The 20,754-nt window shown below is 42.5% G+C and overlaps 1 protein-coding gene across 1 annotated transcript in view; it reads left to right on the forward strand.

Annotated features, from left to right (window-relative positions):
- LOC120064017 (potassium voltage-gated channel subfamily H member 7-like) overlaps positions 1–15,939 on the forward strand; it is a 50,208-nt gene extending 34,269 nt beyond the window's left edge. Inside the window, exons 10-18 of the mRNA XM_039014327.1 lie at positions 336–588; positions 5,272–5,477; positions 7,064–7,160; positions 7,311–7,535; positions 8,955–9,111; positions 10,738–10,921; positions 11,124–11,231; positions 15,291–15,295; positions 15,540–15,939. Coding sequence (XP_038870255.1) covers positions 336–588; positions 5,272–5,477; positions 7,064–7,160; positions 7,311–7,535; positions 8,955–9,111; positions 10,738–10,921; positions 11,124–11,231; positions 15,291–15,295; positions 15,540–15,939 — 1,635 coding nt within the window. The remainder of the gene's footprint in view (positions 1–335; positions 589–5,271; positions 5,478–7,063; positions 7,161–7,310; positions 7,536–8,954; positions 9,112–10,737; positions 10,922–11,123; positions 11,232–15,290; positions 15,296–15,539) is intronic.
- Positions 15,940–20,754: the final 4,815 nt, after the last annotated feature.

Below are 20,754 nucleotides of genomic sequence, written 5' to 3' on the forward strand. Positions count from 1 at the left end.
ACAACTCTTTCATTGTGAAAAAGGTCCTAACGGCCTCTGTTTTATAGTTATGTGCATTTGCATCACTGAAAGACTGTTGTGGGGCAACAGGGGAATTCTTTAGCCCAGAATCATTTGCATGTATTGTAGAGGTAAGTATATTCTGTTATTGTTTTTGTCACAACCGGTAGCCTATTTTAAATTCCAGGAGATAAAAACATATTGAAATACTAATCATTTGTGAAGGGTGATAATAACAATGACAACATACATGTGAAACACTGTTTCCTTACTCCTGAGGTGAATCCCTGGTGGTTGCATTCTATAATTGTTTAATTTTTCTACAAATACTGTAGGTGTTAAAAGGCTTCCCTGAGTGTCTGCAGGCAGATATCTGCCTCCACCTCAACCAGGCTCTGTTGGAGAGCTGCAAGGCCTTCCACGGAGCCACCAAGGGCTGCCTGAGAGCCCTGGCCATGCGCTTCCAGACCACCCACGCCCCCCCAGGGGACACCCTGGTCCACAGCGGAGACGTCCTAACAGCACTTTACTTCCTGTCTCGGGGCTCCATAGAGATCCTGAAAGATGACATTGTGGTAGCCATTCTGGGTAAATGCATGTGAACTACAGAAACTGGTGTTTTTTTCCTGGTCATGTGGTCAGGAAAAATGAAATTATATGCTATTATTAGGCAGGGCTCCAGACTGCGACCATTTAGTCGCATTTTGCGACCCTTTGACTTGGCTGTGAGAGTACAATTCTTAATTGGTTGCATTGGTGCGAGCTGCAAATTCTATCTGCTCACGCCAAATATTCTGTTTTTTAGATTTTTAACCGTTGAAGTGAGGAGGGCCTCAGCTTTCTGTATCACAACCGGCCGTGATTGGGAGTCCCATAGGGAGGTGCACAATTGGTCCAGCGTCGTCCGGGTTTGGCTGGTGTAGGCCGTCATTGTAAATAAGAATTTGTTCTTAACTGACTTGCCTAGTTAAATAAAGGTTAAATAAAAAATTTACATTTTAAACAAAGCAGCTTCATTTAAGGACCAACAAATTGAAAGCTGTGCCATTTAGATTGCAAAATAGATTTTTGATGTACTTGATTCTATGGCACGTTGTTTATGAACTGTTATGCAAGACGACGCCGGATTCAAAACTTTGCATTTTTCAATTTCAATTATTATACAAAACTCTTCCAACCAATATAATGTTTTATATATATATATATACACTACCGTTCAAAAGTTTGGGGATTTGGGCAACAAAATACATGGGGGATTGGAAGTGATGCAGACAATTACATTGATGGAAGCTACAATCTATCTGCAATATTAAAGCTGATCTACCGCCTAAAATCTTAATTTAAATAAATAATAAATCATTGGGTAGTAGCCTATTCGACTACCCATTCAAGTTAACTTTTTTTATTTCGTTTTTTTACCCCTTTTTCTCCCCAATTTCGTGGTATCTAATTGGTAGTTACAGTCTTGTCCCATCGTTGCAACTCCTTTACGGACTCGGGAGAGGCGAAGGTTGAGAGCCTTGCGTCCTCCGAAACACAACCCAGCCCAGCCAAGCCGCACTGCTTCTTGACACAATGTCCGCTTAGCCCGGAATCCAGCCACACCAACGTGTTGGAAGAAACACCGTACACCTGGCGACCGTGTCAATGTGCATTGTCAGCGCGCATTGTCAGCGCGCCTGGTCCGCCACAGGAGCCGCTAGTGGGACAAGAACGTCTCTGCCGGCCAAACCCTCCCCTAACCCGGACGGCGCTGGGCCAATTGTGCGCTGCCCCATGAGTCTCCCGGTCGCGGCCGGCTGCGACAGACCACTGCGCCACCCATTCAATTTACTGTTAGATTAATCAATTACACGGCTAACGAGGAGCATATTATATTTAGCGATCTAGTTAATGAGTTGGGTTTCCACTTCCTCAGATGGTGAATTTTCCCCAAATAATTAGCCTACGTGATGTGAGTACACAAAAAAAGATATAAGCAAATGAATCTATTGAACAAAGGAGTCAAATTCTGGAGACCTATTTTGATATGGCAACAGTGGCCTAATTGTCATCCCCCAAATTCATGAAAATCACTGGTTGCTCATCAAAATAATGTAGTCATAGTGGAGGAAGGACGCGAACACACATCGCTGGCATGACAGGTAAACACCCTACACATCACGCCAATAGGGTCAACTCACTTGGTGGGAATTGTACGGTGGCATATATAGCAAGAATCACTACACTGCCCCCTCCAAACAGGAAGGCAAGTTCTCCTGCTTTGAATACTCAACCCCCTCACACGTCCGGGCTGTACCTTCCTATGACTCATGCCCACCATTTCACTTCTTACACCAATGCAGCAAAAGGTGGGTTCGGAAAAGCAAACCCAAATCGCTGGCATGAAAGGCAAACACCCTACGCATCGCACCGATAGGGTTAACCCACGAAGTGGGAATCGTAACGTGGCTCATATATCGAGGGATCAATACAATATCTTGAATTATGCATTCCTGCTGCTTGAACATGTTAGATCACAGGTGTCAAATGCATTTTATGGAGGGCCGAGTGTCTCCTGGTTTTTGTTATTTGCTTTCAATATGTGTCCAATTAAGACCCAGACAACCAGGTGAGGGGAGTTCCTAACTAATCAGTGAACTTGAATTGATCCATCAAGCACAAGGGGGGAGTGAAAACCCGCAGCACATGGCCCTCCATGGACTGAGTTTGACACCTGTGTGTTAGATGAAACAACTTATTTCTTGAATCAAACTATTTAAGTGTCACTGTGAATGATTTTATCATGGTCTGGTGCCACCAGGGAAAAGGTTAGTAAGGAGCCCTGTTAGGGCCATGGGGGTTTCTGACCATGTGATCTGAGCAGGAAAAACTCCAGGCTCTATACATGCTGATCGGAAGACAGCTAATGCTGATTGGTAGCTTTTTAAGCATGTTTTGGCATGTTTGCTGGATGGGTTGATTTGAATTATAGATTTGAATTATTCCGTCCTAGCCAGTGTAGGGTTTCGTGCTCATATGATATTTGGCAATGTGTAGAGCTAGATGTCAACTCAGGCAGAGATACACAGTGTCACCTCCCAGAGGAAAGATGCCTGGCTATTTAAACACCGATCCACTGCAGCAGACCTGCAGTGGGAGTTCTCTTGTCCAAATCTGACAACTGACTGCAACAATGTGTTCTGTCTAATCTACCCGGACTCGTAAGCGTGAACACCTGAATGTATTTTATACCAGCTGCCTTATCTTATTCTCTTATTATTCTTAAACAATAATAGTGACTAGAGAAGTAAACCTCCATTCCTAAGGTCTTGTTTTTTTATTTGATTTGATTGAACCTTTTATTTTAACAGGGAAGACAGATTGAGACATCGGTCTCTTTTACACATGTGCTCTGTATATGTAGGTACAGTGTTATTGCATTAGAATTGTTCATCTGACAGAATGGAGGCTCTGACATTTATATTAAGTGGCTCCGCGTGAGACTGTTTGGCAACTTCAAAGAGCAAAGTGAAACAGCTGTCATTGCATAGCACCACTGCTCTTTTAATAGCTGCAAAAGGGAAGGGGCACAGCAGAGGCATAAGAAACAATAGAAGGAGGAGATGTTATCTTCTGTTATCTGATTGTCGAACAGTTCTTAGCAGTATTGTCTTATAGGTATAGTGTTTCACCTATATGCATTTGGCAGCAGCACACCGCCACTGCTAAATCGTGGCCACAACTTAAAAGGAAAAATAAAATATTACAAATTTGTGATGGTAAAACGTTTGTGTTAACCTAACCGACTATAACCAGATATGAAGTATTTACAAAATATAATGGAGCAAAATCATTTTAAATAAGACCATCTTTGAGAACCGACAATCACCAAAATCAAAACTAAACAGTCAGAGAGAATCTAAATTTACAAAAAATTGTCATGGCATGGGGCCCCCATCGATTTTGTTATAATGTTTGAGTCACTCAGATAGCATAAGAACACGGCATAAGCCATGGCACAATTGGAAATTAGCTTCCATTGCTAAAAAAAAATCTTAGGGGGAAGCCCTGAGGTAATATTGGTTAGTAGTTATTAAAATGGCCTACACATGAGAGTAGTAAGGAATTGTTTTCCATACAGTAATATCACACTTGAAACCCACTGACTACCAGGTTTTGCAGGCTAAGCCTAGATTAAATTGAGCATCTTTCATCACATGAAAGACCTGACATAATAAGGTCAGAACCAGGCCAAAGCTGCTGTGTAATACAAAACCAATAATATGAATTACACTGGAAGATGCATATCTCAAAGATCCACATATTTGGAAACAATTCATTGATATATCACAGCAACCTTCCAAAAGCCAATTTAATGAATTCTGCCACTAGAGCCTATCTGCCCAGGGAACACTTTTAAGAAAGTAAAACGGCAATGAGTCATATGGAAATCATATTGTATGTATAATGTATGCTTTTGAGAACCAAAACCCTCCAAAATGACGATTGTTTGTATGCTAATATTCAATTGAAGACTATTGTTCTATTGTAACCCTGGTACAAAGCCCTGGTGTGAGAGCTATGTGTAGGCTTCCATGTTGGAGGTGTCTGGTCCCTGCTGAGTTGGAACACTAAGGCTAGAGACCACTCCTCATAAGTCACTTAAAGCCACACAGCAGTCCAACCTATTGCATCTCATTCACACAATGCTGCACAGGGGTTGACATTTATTAAGAATTGACACCACTGAAAGGTCTCTTAAGATGCCCTTTAAGGCCAGGCACCACACCCTAATAGGCCTAAATATTTTTGGTTTAATTCTGTTAAGACACTCCAGGACCGGACTTACACATGTAACTACATATAGTCCAGTTTTTAACATTCTCTATGAAATGGGCTTTGAAATGATACGTGATTCAATGTAAGGAGCTTTGAAATTATGGATGTATGTCCATTTAAAAGTGTTTACATTATGACATTTGGTGAAGGTAGATACACTAACACAAATATACAACAGACGGTTGGACAGACAGAATTGGCACTCTACTTTTCGTATCCTCAAAAGGCAAACCCAGACAGGACGTCCTTCTCTTACACCAGTCCAATCCATTAGTCTACACACAGACAGACACAGAGCAATTCTCCTAATCTTCTGAGATTATATGACCATCCTTTAGTCGCTGAGACTCCAACCAGCTCTCCTGATGTCTGGTGTATTCTCCTGATAATTCTTTCTAAGAAGAACCTAACCTCATCTACAATCTCTCTCTCTCTCTCTCTACTCACCAGGAAAGAATGACATCTTTGGAGAAATGATCCATCTGTACGCCAAACCTGGAAAGTCCAATGCGGACGTCAGAGCCCTGAGTTACTGTGACCTGCATACCATACAGAGAGATGATCTCTTAGAGGTGCTTGACATGTACCCTGAGTTTGCCGATTTCTTCCTGACAAATCTGGAGCTGACGTTCAACCTCCGAGATGAGAATGGCAAGGTATAGCGACGCTGAACAAAAACATAAATGCAACATGCAACAATTTCAAAGATTTTACTGAGTAACCGTTCATATAAGGAAATCAGTCAATTTAAATGAATTATTTAGGCCCTAATCTATGGATTTCAAATGACTGAGAACACAGATATGCATCTGTTGGTCACAGATACCTTTAAAAAAGGTAGGAGCGTGGATCAGAAAACCAGTCAGTACCTGGTGTGCCCACCATGGTGTGCCCACTGCCTCATGCAGCGTGAAATCTCCTTCACATAGAGTTGATCAGGCTGTTGATTGTGGCCTGAAGGAATGTTGTCCCACTCCTCTTCAATGGCTGTGCGAAGTTGCTGGATATTGGAGGGAACTGGAACACGTTGTCGATCCAGAGCATCCCAAACATGCTCAATGGGTGACATGTCTGGTGTGTATGCAGGCCATGGAAGAACTGGGACATTTTCAGCTTCAAGGAACTGTGTACAGGCCGTGCATTATCATGCTGAAACATGAGGTGATGGTGGTGGATGAATGGCACTACAAGGGGCCTCAGGATCTCATCAAAAACCCACAGTTTCATCAGCTGTCCGGGTGGCTCTGCAGGTGAAGAAGCCGGATGTGGAGGTCCTAGGCTTGCGTGGTTACACTTGGTCTGCAGTTGTGAAGCATGCTGGACGTACTGCCAAATTCTCTAAAACAATGTTGAGGCAGCTTATGGTAGAGAAATAAACATACAATTATCTGGCACCAGCTGTGGTGGACATTCCTGCAGTCAGCATGCCAATTGCACGCTCCTTCAAAACTTGAGACATCTGTTGCATTGTGTTGTGTGAGAAAACTGCACATTTTAGAGTGGCCTTTTATTGTCCCCAGCACAAGGGACACCTGTGTAATGATCATACTGTTTAATCAGCTTCCTGATATGCCACATCTGTTAGGTGGATTCTCTTGGCAAAGGAGAAATGCTCGCTAACAGGGATGTAAACAAATTTGTGCACAACATTTTGAGAGAAATAAGCTTTTTGTGCATATAGAAAATCGTTTATTTCAGCTCATGAAACATGGGACCAACACTTTACATGTTGCGCTTATGTTTTTGTATGTCAGACAGTGCACATGGTCATAACACTAGCCTGTTGGGTCCTCTGTCGAAACTGTATGGTCAATAAACATACAGTATTCTGTAGCATATTCTGACAATGAAATAGGCCTGACTATAACAAAAAAATATAAGATTTACCATATGAGATTGTGTAAAACAAAACGTTATATAATCTGTAAAAATATTTTAAAAGCTCACTCCCTGTATTCTTAAGTATTTCTTAACTATATGTTCGGAAAGGTCATTGCATGACGATGACAATTATGCGTTATGACGTTATGTTAATGTATATGTTGAGGGTATGTGACTACATTGACATAACTTTGTATTCATTTACTATGCTCACGGCCATCGCTATTAAATAGAGATGTTACATTGTGGCTTTAATTAGATGTTGCTGTAGCAAATTATGTCATATTTTTTGTATGATATTACATTAGCGAGGTGGGCCTAGTTTCAGTGATTGTATGTTCAGATGTTTCCATCGTTGCAGGCCGCGTATTCTCACGCTAGTGACTCAGATCCAGAGGAAGACGTTAAGAGCACAAAGATCACAAGAAGGATCTCCTTCACACCACATCCAACTAAAGGCGAGTTCTGTATCCATACTTTGCACGAGCACTTCCTCTTGTCATTTTTCACTGAGCAGCTCTCTCAGTCCCAGAGGAGTTCAGTGCTTTCTCTCTGTAATACTAGAGCACGGTGTGTTCCACTGCCTCGTCTTGATTACAATTCCACAGGGGGAAGCAACAAGGAAACAGAAAATGACTCCGGGAGGGAGAGGGAGTCCTACTTGTGCCTAAAGAGAACTTCAGTTGACCTGAAACACTCAGGGAAGGAGGAGCAGATGTCCATGGGGTCGGCCATCCAGGGGTGTCCCTCAGTGGAAGACCTTGCACTGGGGCTCGACTCCAATCCCCCTGGAGACATCATGGAGAGAACTCCCTCTTATGACGATAACATTGGTGAGCAGCAATACAATCGTATCTCTTTCTGTGTGCACACATTAACACCCGAGTCTATTGTTGGAGCACGGGAACTAAATGTCCCCACATTAATCGTCAGATTTTTCTACTCATACTACTTTCTAGAATGATCTGCAGTTCATTAGCGGATTTCAAATGAGCTGTACGGTACGGCCTGTACGGTCCCTGGGCCACGTGCTGTTAAGGTCATTGATTGGGCCCCTGAGTTCTAAGAGGGATGACTTCATATCAGTTGGGAGATGGCCACCGCTGTAAAACATCCCTTTTAAGAGGATCATAGAACATCATCCACTTATCCCCCCCCATCAGTGTCTTGTCACAGGCATACTGTTAAGATAGGGCTCTGATTTGGTCATTGCCTCAGGTACATGGTGACGAAAAGTACCACGTACTGTACAGCCAAAAACACCCCACCATGTCAGTGGGCGGGTCCAAGACGAAGTATCCAGAAACAGTGAGACAGTAAATGCACCTGTGTAGGAGGCTAAGAGCGAAGACACAAAGACAATATAGGCCTATCAATCAAATCCCACCCCACTGTAAATCCCTGAGTAGAGCCATGTACATGGAGCTGAAATGTGTACCAAAACGAGTCTCAGTGGAGCAGTTTCTTTCACCAGCTTAAGTCACAGGCATCCTTTTTTAGAGACTTTAGGAAAAGCTCCTGCACTGCTTTCGCACAGATGCTCGCCCTCCAAATGTGCACGGTACGTCCTAGTTAGTTCTCATCCCGGAAGGTTATTAATACCTTATAAGAAATAGGCCTACAGCATTACCTGAGGTGACTGTAGATGACTGTCTGTAGGAGAACAGCAATTGATTTCCATGCTCTGATGGAGAAAATCAATGTTACCCACACGTCTTTACAACACACAGAACAGTGTGTCACTGACTAAGTCATACGTAGAATTCGCGATGATGACTATTCCAATTGGCTCACATTGTTCTATGAATGGCCTAATGTTTACAATAGAGACCACAGAAAGAGGAGTGTGTATTTCAGTCTGGGCATCCCAAAGGCTCCTGCTACAACAGATAAACGTGATTAAAGTTCATTATCAGCCTGTCAGTTGTTTCAAATCATAAAAAAAGGCTGCTCTTACCCACACCAGAATTAATCAGTGTATACAGCACGTATTAGCAGTGTGTTTAGCAGAGATAACACCAGAGTTAGCCCGAATGTCCCACCACGACATAGAAAACCATTGTCTCCTGAAACACTAGCTAGGCTAATAAATTACAAACACAAGGAACAACACACAGAAGCTTTTTCACCCAAAGATGAATAGAATAATGTTGTTCTATTTTCAATGGTTGGATGGTTTAGTGATTACCAGGCACCTGTGCTCTGACCCACATGTGAGCTTATAAAGGATGTGTATTTCCCTCCCTTGCCAGATCTGTGCAATGACAAATGGGTCTGCGAGAAGCCCCGAGACTACCTGGATGAGTCAGCACAATTGCAGGACCTGAGGGGCGAGGACGGCGATGCCAGTGAAATCACATACGGAGAGGTGGAGCAACGCTTAGATCAGCTCGAAGAGCACTTGAACAGGTAGGCCTACTGTACTGCACTCCTTTGGCCATCTCTGACATCTACAATGTAATGTCAAACATTCATGAACATCTAACTTCACTCCAGCTATAAAGACCAATAAAAATATGTGAGAGCCAGAAGGGAGGCAAAAAATGACAACACACACTCTAGCAAATACAAATTCAATTTGATAACATCCAGTGATGGAATTTAAAGGAAAATACTACTCAAAAACTATCTTTTACTATTTGTAAAATGCATCATACTGTGACACTTTCTGTATTTTGAAAGTTTTATATCTTGAAAACTTGATTGTTGACATGCAAAACATATTGAGGCTGTATCAACAGTGGACTAATGAAACAAATACCAAAATATAGTTTGAGTATAATTTTCCTATAAGTATTTCGGGCACTAGTAGACCGCATTTTCTACTAGCCTGGTCTGAAAAGTAGCCTGGTCTGAAATCTGCTATGTGATAATGGAAAAGACAACATTTCATCTGGATCTCGGGCTAGTTTGGCACATTTTCTACTAGCCTGGTCTGAAAAGTATTAGCCTGGTCTGAAAAGTACTAGCCTCGGGCTAGCGAGCTAGCTTAATTTCCATCCAAGTCAACATTACATGTAAATGGACTACTTGTTCCATATGCATTAGTACAGTACATTTGAACCCCCTTTATTTCCTGAGGCAGACAAACAGGTTGAGTGGAGAGATAACACACCTGCAGCCAGCAGGCTGCCAAGAGTAGACAGTCAAACAGCAGGTGGTACAGTGTTTTTAGCAGGAATTATCACAGAATAGGAGACAACGCATTGGAGGGCTCCTGCATCCGGGTGAAACATTTTTCTGTCTCCAAAGACTCACATTATCCAGTGCACTCATTCTGACCCTGGGTTTTACCCAACCATTAGCAGCTACCGTTTGTGTGGTTTTAGCAACATGTCTCCACCATTCAGGCTCTATTTCAGCGGTAGCCTAATGACCATCGTTCAAAGGGGGGAGCAGCGCTAAAATAATTGCTAATTGCTGGTCTCCTCAACACAGCCCTTATATTACACTAAACGAAACAAGGTTGTCTGTTATTTGAATGGCAGAGAATCCGTCTTCCCGTATGTGTCAAGAGTGACGGCCTGCTGAACAAATTATGAAGGCATTTTACTAAGCATGTGCATAATGGCACTATTTCTGATTGACGGATGGCTGCTAAGGGCAATTAAAGTGATTAATCAGCATTACCACAGATAATGCTCTATATATAGCAGCAGGAGGATATGCATCCATTATGACTACCGGTAATGTGTGAATGTGAGTTAGCCAGACATTGTTACCCCACCCTTACTGAATATTCATTATGACTCCTAGAGAGTGAATCAATAGGACTATTAGACATAGAGAGCCGATAGAACATGTTCCCAAGCCTTTTGATTTAATTGACAACCATGATGATCCTGTAATGTCAACATAGATCACAAGCGCCCCCTAGTGCTAGAATTTGACACATACCACAACTGTACAATAAAAACAAAACAACGATAGCCTAGAGACAGTATGGTTATTGATTGGTGTTGAACTTGTCTTCCATTATCCTCCGGTCCCTATAACCAAGAGTAGCCGTTCATTTTCTGCATTCTGTGTTTGCAGGCTGGAGTCCCAGATGACATCAGATATTCAGACCATCCTGCAGCTCCTGCAGAGGCAGTCCACACTGGGACCTCCTGCCTACAGCACTGTGACTGCTAGTCCAGACTATCAAAGGCCAGCTGTTAGGGTCCAGCCAATTGCTGCTTTGACCAGCAGCCATTGCTTCAGCCATTCGTCATCACAAGTACGTACTGAACTGTTGATTTCCACAGAACAAACAGACAATGGAAATCAAGGACTAAGACTTTTTAAACACGGAATGGATATCATTTTTGAAAAGTGATGACCAGCTCCAAGGGTTCTGAGGCACTTTCTAATGGTCAAAGCACACACTTACGTTGAAATGTGTGTGTGTGTGTTTGCTGTTATTTCTTTTACATTATCAGAGTCCTGAACTCAACTTGGAGAGGAGTCATCAGGAATCCAAAGACTCGCTGTCAGGCTTGGCTTACATGGATGATTCACCCATAGAGGACAGCCTTACAGTACTGCTTGTACAAAGACACACACAGAACAAACCTGCAGGGCATCAGCATTCCAAATCTCTCTTTCTTCCTATTGAGGACTCCTCTCCACTATCAGACGCATCTCCCAACACAGGACTCCATAGGCCAGTCTCAGACCCAGGACCTCCAAGGCCATAGAGCAAGATCTCTTATTTTCATTTTGCCTGTCTTCTCTGAAGTGTGACTCAGGGTTTAATTCTCTCTTAATTGCATTGCAATATGTGAAGTATCTTGTAGTTTTCCTCCTGAAATGATTTGCATGACAGATTGTTTTCGTTGCATGGTAGCTTTGATTCAGACCTCTGACAGACAAGTGTGATTTTGGTAGGTTTACAAGGCAGAACACTTATTTCCACCGTAGTATGTTTCTTTTTTTTGCACTGCTTATTTGAACCACAAGTAGCTGTATGATAAAGGCATTGTCCATATACTTCAGACTTTGTTTTAGATTGCAGTTTATTTTACTAAATGATTATGCATACATAGTATTACATGTTATGTAGCACATGGAGCGATATAATGTTAGCTTATCAATAGGCACTGGAAATATAGATGATATTGTGCCTATAACTAAATCCAAAAATCAAATCAGTAGCTTTATGTAGCCTCACTCTGCTCATTCTCAACATAAAATCAATCACATTGTTTTCCAATGTATTCTGCTCTCATAGTAAATGCACATGAATAAAATCTTATAGGAAAGACATGTACAAATATGTAAATGTATTTTTATTTATTAAGGAATACATTAAAGGATGGGGTGCAATTGAAATGTTCGTGGTAGCATATGTTTGTCCTGAAGCTATGGGAGCAATAAAATGAAACTAAAGCATTTACTTTTGAAGAACTTCCAATTGGTTGACCTTTTTTCTAAAGATTTGGTCCACCATATCTTTTCGTGGGGGAAATGTATTTTGCACTAAAAGCTGCTTGAATATTCAGCAATGCAATTATTTTGTCTCATGCATGCATTTAGCATCCATTATCAGTGGTGTACTGTAGTATTTACAGCATGGGATAGCAAATGCCCTTGCTCTCTCTTCAATATAAATGAATGAAGACAAGACAGTATACTTGCATGTCCAAAGCACTAAAACGTTCAAGCGGTGGAAGGATTTAGGTTCCATGATTACTGTATTATAATTATAGAATGAGTGTGTCACATTAGTCCATTTCCAAACAAGAACACATATAACAGAGTAGCAGACAGTAAACATATAATCACAATATTCCAACTAATGAATGTGTATTTTTACATTTCCTGAAATGAGTAGCCTAGGTATTGCATGGAAAGTAAATACGTGGTAAAGTCCTTAGTAAGCTTTTGCATAAATTTTGCCTGATTCTCACAAACTAGGGGGATAGAGAAACAATTAGTTGGTCTATTTTTTTTTATTATGTTTTTGATGCATTTTCAACGTGTCATGCTTTTTACACTCCACTACAATTAATTGGAATGTTTCTGTTCTGAAGTGACTACAGACACAATGTATAGAGTACAATTGATTTAGCTAATTACCTTGCCTATTTCAAGAAATAAAAAGTATATTTAATACAATGTCAAGTGTACCAAGTCTTTTATATTATCATGGATGGTCTTTTAATGCTGTCCATCTTTGGTAGACAAGTCTTTTATATTTTCATGGATGGTCGTCATCAATGCACATCAACCATCCTGTGTAAAGCATTAACTCTTCATATTGATGGCGCTAATGCACAGGAATTCAGAACATAATGCAATGTTTTTCAAGGAACTCACAGGTAGGCCCTATTTGGCAAAACAACAACCAAAAGGCATGCAACATAAAAGCCATGGAACTGTTTATTGGCCAGGGCAGATGTTTTAACACAGTCAATGGACTGGAGACTGAAGTCACTCAGTGCACTTCAGAGGTTTATAATCAAAAGGACCAAGATATCAAAAGTTTAGGATATTTTCAGAACAGACAGGTAAAAACAAACCCGAAAGATAAAGGTTTAAAATGCTAAAAACTTGTCTACCAAAGATGGACAGCATTCATACCTTCCTCTTCAAACACATTATTCCCCAGTCTGAACTTGCAAGCTCCAGGAGTTCAAACAATCAAGAACAGGTGTATGGCCAATCAACTAAAAATACCTGCAAAATTCTTCTTCGTGTGAATTTCCGGCAGACTAGACGTTTTTTGGCGAATTGCTGCCTTTCTCAGTTTGGAATGTACATTCCACATTGTGACAAAACAAAAAAGAAAAATAACGGGAAGAAGAAATAAAATTGCACCACTGCAACTATAAAACCAAAACTGCTAAACACCTCCCTTATCACACTACTTTGCCCTAACCGTTCCTTCCCCTGGCCACCAGCCTGGGGGGACGGGACTCCTTCCTTCAACATCTCCTGTAACTCTTCTGCCTTAAAATCTTTCACTCCCAATAACTTTTCTGCTGCTGCTGCTACTACTTTTAGCTTCTGCGACTTCCTTTCCACACTTTGCAGTTCAGTTAATTACCATAGCAATGAATGCCAAGAAACCAACCTTGATAAAACACAAAATGTTCGGGTCATTCAGTCCTGGCCTACTACTTAGTGGTATACTCTCATGATCTGCACAATTAACACAAGAAAACAATTAAAAGGTACTCTTTGTAGTGTTGAGCGCAATATTGATTCCATGCCTGCACTTCAACGCGCTTTATCTCGTGCCCCATACTCTATGAGCTTGACTGACTAGAGTGGAAATGGCAAATAAAAGCTGTTTTTACTTAATGGGATCTTTTAATGTTGGCTGTACTGTACTATACTGACTGAATATCTATTAGAGGTCAGAACATAGAGATATCTGGGTGTCCTCTTGGACAATAAGCTTCAGTGGAGTAAATGTACAAACCGGATCTACAAAAAGGGTCAGCAGAGACTGTACTTTCTCAAAAAGCTGGGATCTTTTAATGTTGACTGTACTATACTGACTCTGTTTTAGAAATCTTTCAATGAGAGAATTTTTACTTTTTGTATTGTTTGTTGGTTTGGCAATGCCACTGTCAGCCAGAGAAATATGCTAAGAAGGATTATCACCACAGCAAGCAAGCTACTTGGAGTCAAACAGACAGGCCTGGATGAGATCTTTAAGGTCAGGGCCCTCATCAGGCTCACAAATTCCTTTTAGACCTAAGCCACCCCCTGTACCTGGACTTTGAACTACTCCCCTTTGGGTGCAGGTATAGGGCACCCCTCAGCAGGAAAAACAGAACTAGACAATAACGTGCCAGGTGTGATATCCCTCCTTAACAGCTCAGGTTAATGTTTCTATCCACCCAGTAAGGCCAGCAGGCTGGTCTTCTTTCATCGGTGTATACTGTATCTATCTACTGTAACTGTTATTCATTTTGTATTGTCAATTTGTTGTCTACTGTATTTAAACACCACTTTAAACGTGTACATGATACTGCAGCAACATTTCCCAACGGGGGCAGTAAAGTCAGTAAAGTAAAGTGGAAATGACAATTGAGAGCTGTTTTTACTGAATGGATGTGATGAATAGATAAGTGTGCTCAGATAAATAGAATACACAAAATTACAGTTATAACAGTTTGTTGATTAAAAATAGTGTCCAATAAGGACGTTATCCTCACAGAAACATAGGTAAAGTAATGGCCAAAGCTTAAAGGAAAAATTCAACCAAAATCTATACACTGTTTGATTCAGTCCCAAAAGTGTCCCTTGCCACATCGATTAAGTGTCACTTGTCGATGACGTTGATTAAGGCAGACCCACTCACCACTCTGATTCAGAGGGGTTGGGGTAAATGCAGAAGACACATTTCGATTGAATGCAGCTCATTTTGCTTATTGGGACTATTCTGTTATGCCTGCTCCCGCTCTCCCTCTCTGGTGCTCGAGGGCGCCAGGTTTCCTTTCATTACGCACACTTGTCACCATCATTACGCGCATCAGCGCTCATTGGACTCACCTGGACTCCTTCACGTTTTTGATTGCCTTCCCTATATCTGTCTGTTTCCTCTGTTTCATCACTGTGTCAGCATTATTGTTGTTTCCGTTTCCCCTGTCCAGACGCTGTCCGTATTCTGTTCCTGTCCATGGTTATTAAATGTTCAGTCCCTGTACCTGCTTCTCGTCTCCAGCGGCAATCCTTACAGAATGCTGACACCACTATATGAAGCATCAGGGAGGTTTTTGTTTTGTTGGTGACGTCGGGTCCGGGTGCCGCCGCCGATGGAACCGGGGGTGACTCAGCGGGCTCGTCAGGCTTTCAAGCCTTAGCTGGCTCAAGAGTTTTCCTTTCCCCGGTTGGGTCGGCAGGCTCCTATACCACGTCATGCCTCAGCTAGCTCGTACGCCTCCTACGCCTCAGCAGGCTCATCGGGCTCCCATGCCTCAGCTAGCTCGTACGGCTCCTACGCCTCAGCAGGCTCATCGGGCTCCCATCCCACTTCATGCCTCAGCCGGCCCATCGGGCTCCCACACCTCAGCCGGCTCGTCGGGCTCCCCCGCCTCAGCGTCAGGCTTTCACGCCGCAACCGGATTGTCAGGCTTTCACGCCTCAGCCGGATTGTCAGGCTTTCACGCTTCAGCCGGCTCGCCAGGCTCCCACACCTCTGCCAGCTCGTCGGGCTTCTATGCCCCAGCCGGCTTGTCCAGCGCCCATGTCTTGGCCGGCCCTTCAGGCTCGCCCAAGTGGGTTGCCGGGTGGCGCCCCTAGGGGGGGGGGGGTATTTATTTTGTCTCGCCTAGGGAAAGAGAATGGCCAGGACTGGGCCTGCTTGGAGGACAGTAAACGTTTATAGAAATGCTTATTTTTTCTCCTTAGCCGCATCCATCGTGGTTTTACAGATGGGAATTGGCAGATTCGATTATGCTGAGCCCCGGGGCACCGGACTATGGCCCGTCACGTGAACTAGGTTTTCCCTTCCCTCAACCATGGACTAATCAGAGATGGGACCAAGTCCTAACTTCAGTGTCTCAAGTCAAGTCCCCAAGTTTTTGAATCATCATTACTCATACAAATGCCATCCAAATGATGATTTACAGCTAGTGTTGATAATCAGCTACCGTTCGACTGACATTGTGAAATATCCCGTTAGAATCAAGTGTTTTCTCCGCGCCCACTACATGCACGTTGCGAGGTCTGTGGTGAACTGAGAATAAACACTCACATAAACTCTTGCTCAGAGCGCATATTTTCACGTGACAAGCATTGAGTGAGAGTGCTCTATTTTTCCCCTTGCGTTTCCGCACCTGCCGGCACTGTGGCGCTAAGAACATAATTTAATGATAATTTCCCATATGCGATTCTCCACTTTGAGCAACGGAATTGTTTACGGTGTAATAATAATAACATCTTTTGGGAGGGGGAAATCCAAGTCTCTCTAGTCTCTTGAGTGTTACAGCTCAAGTAAAATTTCAGTCCTGAGTCATAAGTCGAAGTCGAGGTCGACTTAAGTATTTTTATTTTTGCCATGTTAAGTCTCAAGTTGCAAAATTAGCAACTCGGGACCAAGTCACGTGACTCGAGTCCACATCTCTGGGATTAATTTAAAAAATACCAAAATAATGTTTTTGAGTGGAGCTTGGAGGGTACTATGGTGTTGAATGCTAAGCTATAGTCAATAAACAGAATTCTTACATAGGTATTCCTCTTGTCCAGATGGGAGAGGGCAGTGTGCAAAGTGATGGCGATTGCATCATCTGTGGATTTATTGGGGCAGTAAGCTAATTGAAATGGGTCTAGGGTGGCAGGTAAGGTAGAGGTGATTATGATCCTTGACTAGTTTCTCAAAGCACTTTACGATGACAGAGGTGAGTGCTATGGGGCGATAGTCATTAAGTTCAGTTACCTTTGCCTTCTTGGGTACAGGAACAATGGTGGCCATCTTGAAACATGTGGGGACAGCAGACTGGGATATGGAGAGACTGAATATGCCTGTAACCACACCAGCCACCTGGTCTGCGCATGCTCTGAGGATGTGGCTGGGGATGCCATCTGGACCGGCAGCCTTGTGAGGGTTAACACGTTTAAAAGTTTTACTCATGTTAGCCATGGAGAAGGAGAGCCCACAGTCCTTGGTAGCGGGCCGCGTCGGTGGCCCTGTGTTATCCTCAAAGCTTGTAAAGAATGTATTTAGCCAGTCCAGAAGCAAGACGTCAGTCTCGGCGACGTGACTGGTTTTCCTTTTGTAGTCTGTGATTGTCTGAGGCCCTGCCACATACGTCTTGTGTCTAAGCCGTTGATTTGCGACTCACTTTATCTCTATACTGACGTTTAGCTTGTTTGATTGCCTTGAGGAGTGAATAACTACACTGTTTATTTTCTGCCATATTACCAGTCACCTTGCCATTGTTAAATGTGGTGGTTCATGCTTTCAGTTTCGCGTGAATGCTACCATCTATCCACGGTTTCTGGTTAGAGTAGGTTTTAATAGTCACAGTGGGTACTACATCTCCTATACACTTCCTTATGAACTCAATCACCATATCCGTGTATGCATCTAGATTAATTTTGCACGCTACCCGGAACATATCCCAGTCCACGTGATCAAAACAATTCTGAAGCGTGGATTCTGATCGGTCAGACCAGCGTTGAAAAGTACAAAGCACAGGCACTTCCTGTTTGAGTTTCTGCCTATAGGATGGGAGGAGCAAGATGGAGTCGTGGTCAGGTTTGCCGAAAGGAGGGCGGGGGAGGGCCTTCTAAGCATCCCGGAAGTTTGAATAACAATGGTCGAGAGTCTTAGTAGCGCGAGTAGAACAGTCAATATCGTGATAGAATTTTGGCAGCCTAGTCCTCAGATTTGCGTTGTTAAAATACCCAGCTATAATAAATGCAGCCTCAGGATATGTGGTTACCGGTTTGCATAAAGTCCAGGGAAGTTCTTTGAGGGCCGTCGAGGTTTCGGCTTGAGGTGGGATGTAAACGGCCGTGGCGAGACGACGGAGGAGAATTCTCTTGGGAGATAATATGGTCGGCATTTAATTGTGAGGTATTCTAGGTCGGGTGAACAAAATTACTTGAGTTCCTGTTTGTTCCTAGAATTATACCATCTTGAAACACCTCCCCCCCTTGCCCTTCTGCTTCCCAGAGAGATATTTATTCCTGTCTGCGCGATGCACTGAGAATCCTGCTGGCTTTACTGACTCCGACAGAGTATCCCGAGAGAGCCATGTTTCCGTGAAACAAAGTATGTTACAGGCCTCGATGTCTCCCTGGAAAGAAATCCTTGCTCTAAGGTCATCAGCTTTCTTATCCAAAGAATGAACATTAGCGAGTAATATACTCGGAAGCGGTGGGTGGTGTGCGCGCCTCCTAATTCGAACGAGTGCCTCTCCTCCACCGGTGATGTTTGGGGTCGGCCTCCTGAATAATTTCAATTGCTCTGGGGAGAGTGAACAAAGGATCTGCTCCAGGGAAGTCGTATTCCTGGTCATGATGCTGGTAATCCTGGTGAGTTACCGCCGCTCTAATATCCGCTTCGATCGCGGCATCCTCAGGACTGGCACGGACCAGACGTACACCCTGCACAACTTGGCAGCCTGGTTGCAGAAGAAATCCCAGGCTAAGCGCATATTAAGCAGAGCCGCAGCCCTCTGTCAATGTGATATGCCTAAGCCATTCAAGAAAGACCACCATGCCTTCACAAGACAGAAGGAGAAATCTGCTTAAATCTTTTTCAACGCAAGTGGAGATCCAAACCCCAAGGAGCCTGCTCAATCCAAGGAGAAATCCAAACCCAAGCCATACTGTCCCCACTGTGACAATAAAGAACCCTTTCTCAACTCATGTAAAGAGTTCAAGAAGCGTAACACAGGACAGATTGTCAAGTGGATAAAGGACGGAGAAAAAAAAGCTGGACGATCCCACAAAGCTAATGCTTGCACCCTCAGAGGACCTTGCAAGACATGTAAAGAGCAGCACCTAACGATCTTTCATGACACCATACAGGAAAACCAGAAAAGCAGGCTCATGGTGAGTGTCCCTAAGACCAAGGTATACTTGGACAGACCCAACCGATCATAGAAAGTAATGCTAAAGGTCATGAAGGTCTTACTTCACAATGGAGACCGAGCCCTGGAGACATACACTGTGCTCGACGATGTTCATCACCCGTTTCGTATGATATGTTACGAATTTGCAAAACGTACAATATGTTAAGAATTTGCAAAAGGTATGATATGTTACAAATTCTAGCTAGGTGGCTAACGTTAGTTAGCTCGCTAACATTAGCTAGGCTAGGGGTTAGGCTTAAGTTTAGGAGTTAAGTTAAAGAGTTAAGGTTAGGGGAAAGGTTAGCTAAAAGGGTTAAGGTTAGAGTTAGCTAACATGCTAAGTAGGCACAAAGTAGCTAAAAAGTAGTAAGTAATTGAATTAGCTAAAATTCTAAAGATGTCCATGATGAGAATTTAACTCACAACCTTTGGGTTGCTAGATGTTTGCGATATACACCCACCCATCTTTTTTACTTAACCATACCAAACATTATATCATACTAAATCGAGTGTCTCAGAATTTATGAATAGAATAATACGAAATGCTCTGAGACCAGGCTGGTTTGTTTTGTATTTTGATTGGTCCCTGAATCCATAGGTGGCTGTTTTGAAATGTATAAAAGCCATCTTCACTTTTCTATCTGTAAAGTCTTGATGAAAGTTATGAAACCGAAATGCGTTGTTTTTTTACGTATAATAATGAAGCACTTTATCAAGTGTTGCTGAATTTCCTATTCACTTCAGTTTGCTCCTGTATTCATGCGCCTTGGTTGGAGGCGTTCCCTTCCCTTTGCTAAAAATCACACCGGTGTTCCTCAATCGTTCCATTTATTGGAAGTTTAGTAGTCAACAGCTCGTTTTTTTATCAATACATTGCTCTAGTGGTAGGCAATTATACGGCAGTGCTTCCTCGAGACTGCAGTGTCGTCACTAGTTACCACAGCCACAAAGTAATAAACCTCGCCTATGGAGCGATGTACTGCTTGGAATCTTTACCTACGATAGAAATAAGCTGAAACATTTTTATGTAATTAATTTCATTATTCTTTTGGCCAAATTTCCTATTCACAAATGTAAATTTTCTTACCTTACAAAAATAAATTGAACTGTATTTTAAGACAATTAAATACTCTACTAACAAAAAAGCTGTTAGAATTATCAGTGTATGTATGTCCCTTAAGGTCCTTGTGTGATGTGATATTGTACCCGCTAGCCCCGCCCCTAGCCCAATTGTCCATTGTATATTATTCATATATACTTGTGTTCCCACATGTACTTCCTGTATTGATTTGTTGTTAATAAAAAATAAATAAATAAACCTCGCCTATTTCTACAATGTATCTTCTTAAAATGTTATTTTAAACCTAACCACACTGCTTAACTTATGCCTAACTCTAACCTTAAAATAAGACTAAATAGCAAATTTTAGTTGTCGTTAATATTTTGACTTTGTGGCTGTGGTAACTGGTGGAAACCAGACTGCAGAGGGAGAAACGAAACTGAAAGTGTTTGCATTGACGGGAATAGAATCTCG

Source organism: Salvelinus namaycush, chromosome 19, assembly GCF_016432855.1.
Source record: "Salvelinus namaycush isolate Seneca chromosome 19, SaNama_1.0, whole genome shotgun sequence".
NCBI classification, from domain to species: domain Eukaryota; kingdom Metazoa; phylum Chordata; class Actinopteri; order Salmoniformes; family Salmonidae; genus Salvelinus; species Salvelinus namaycush.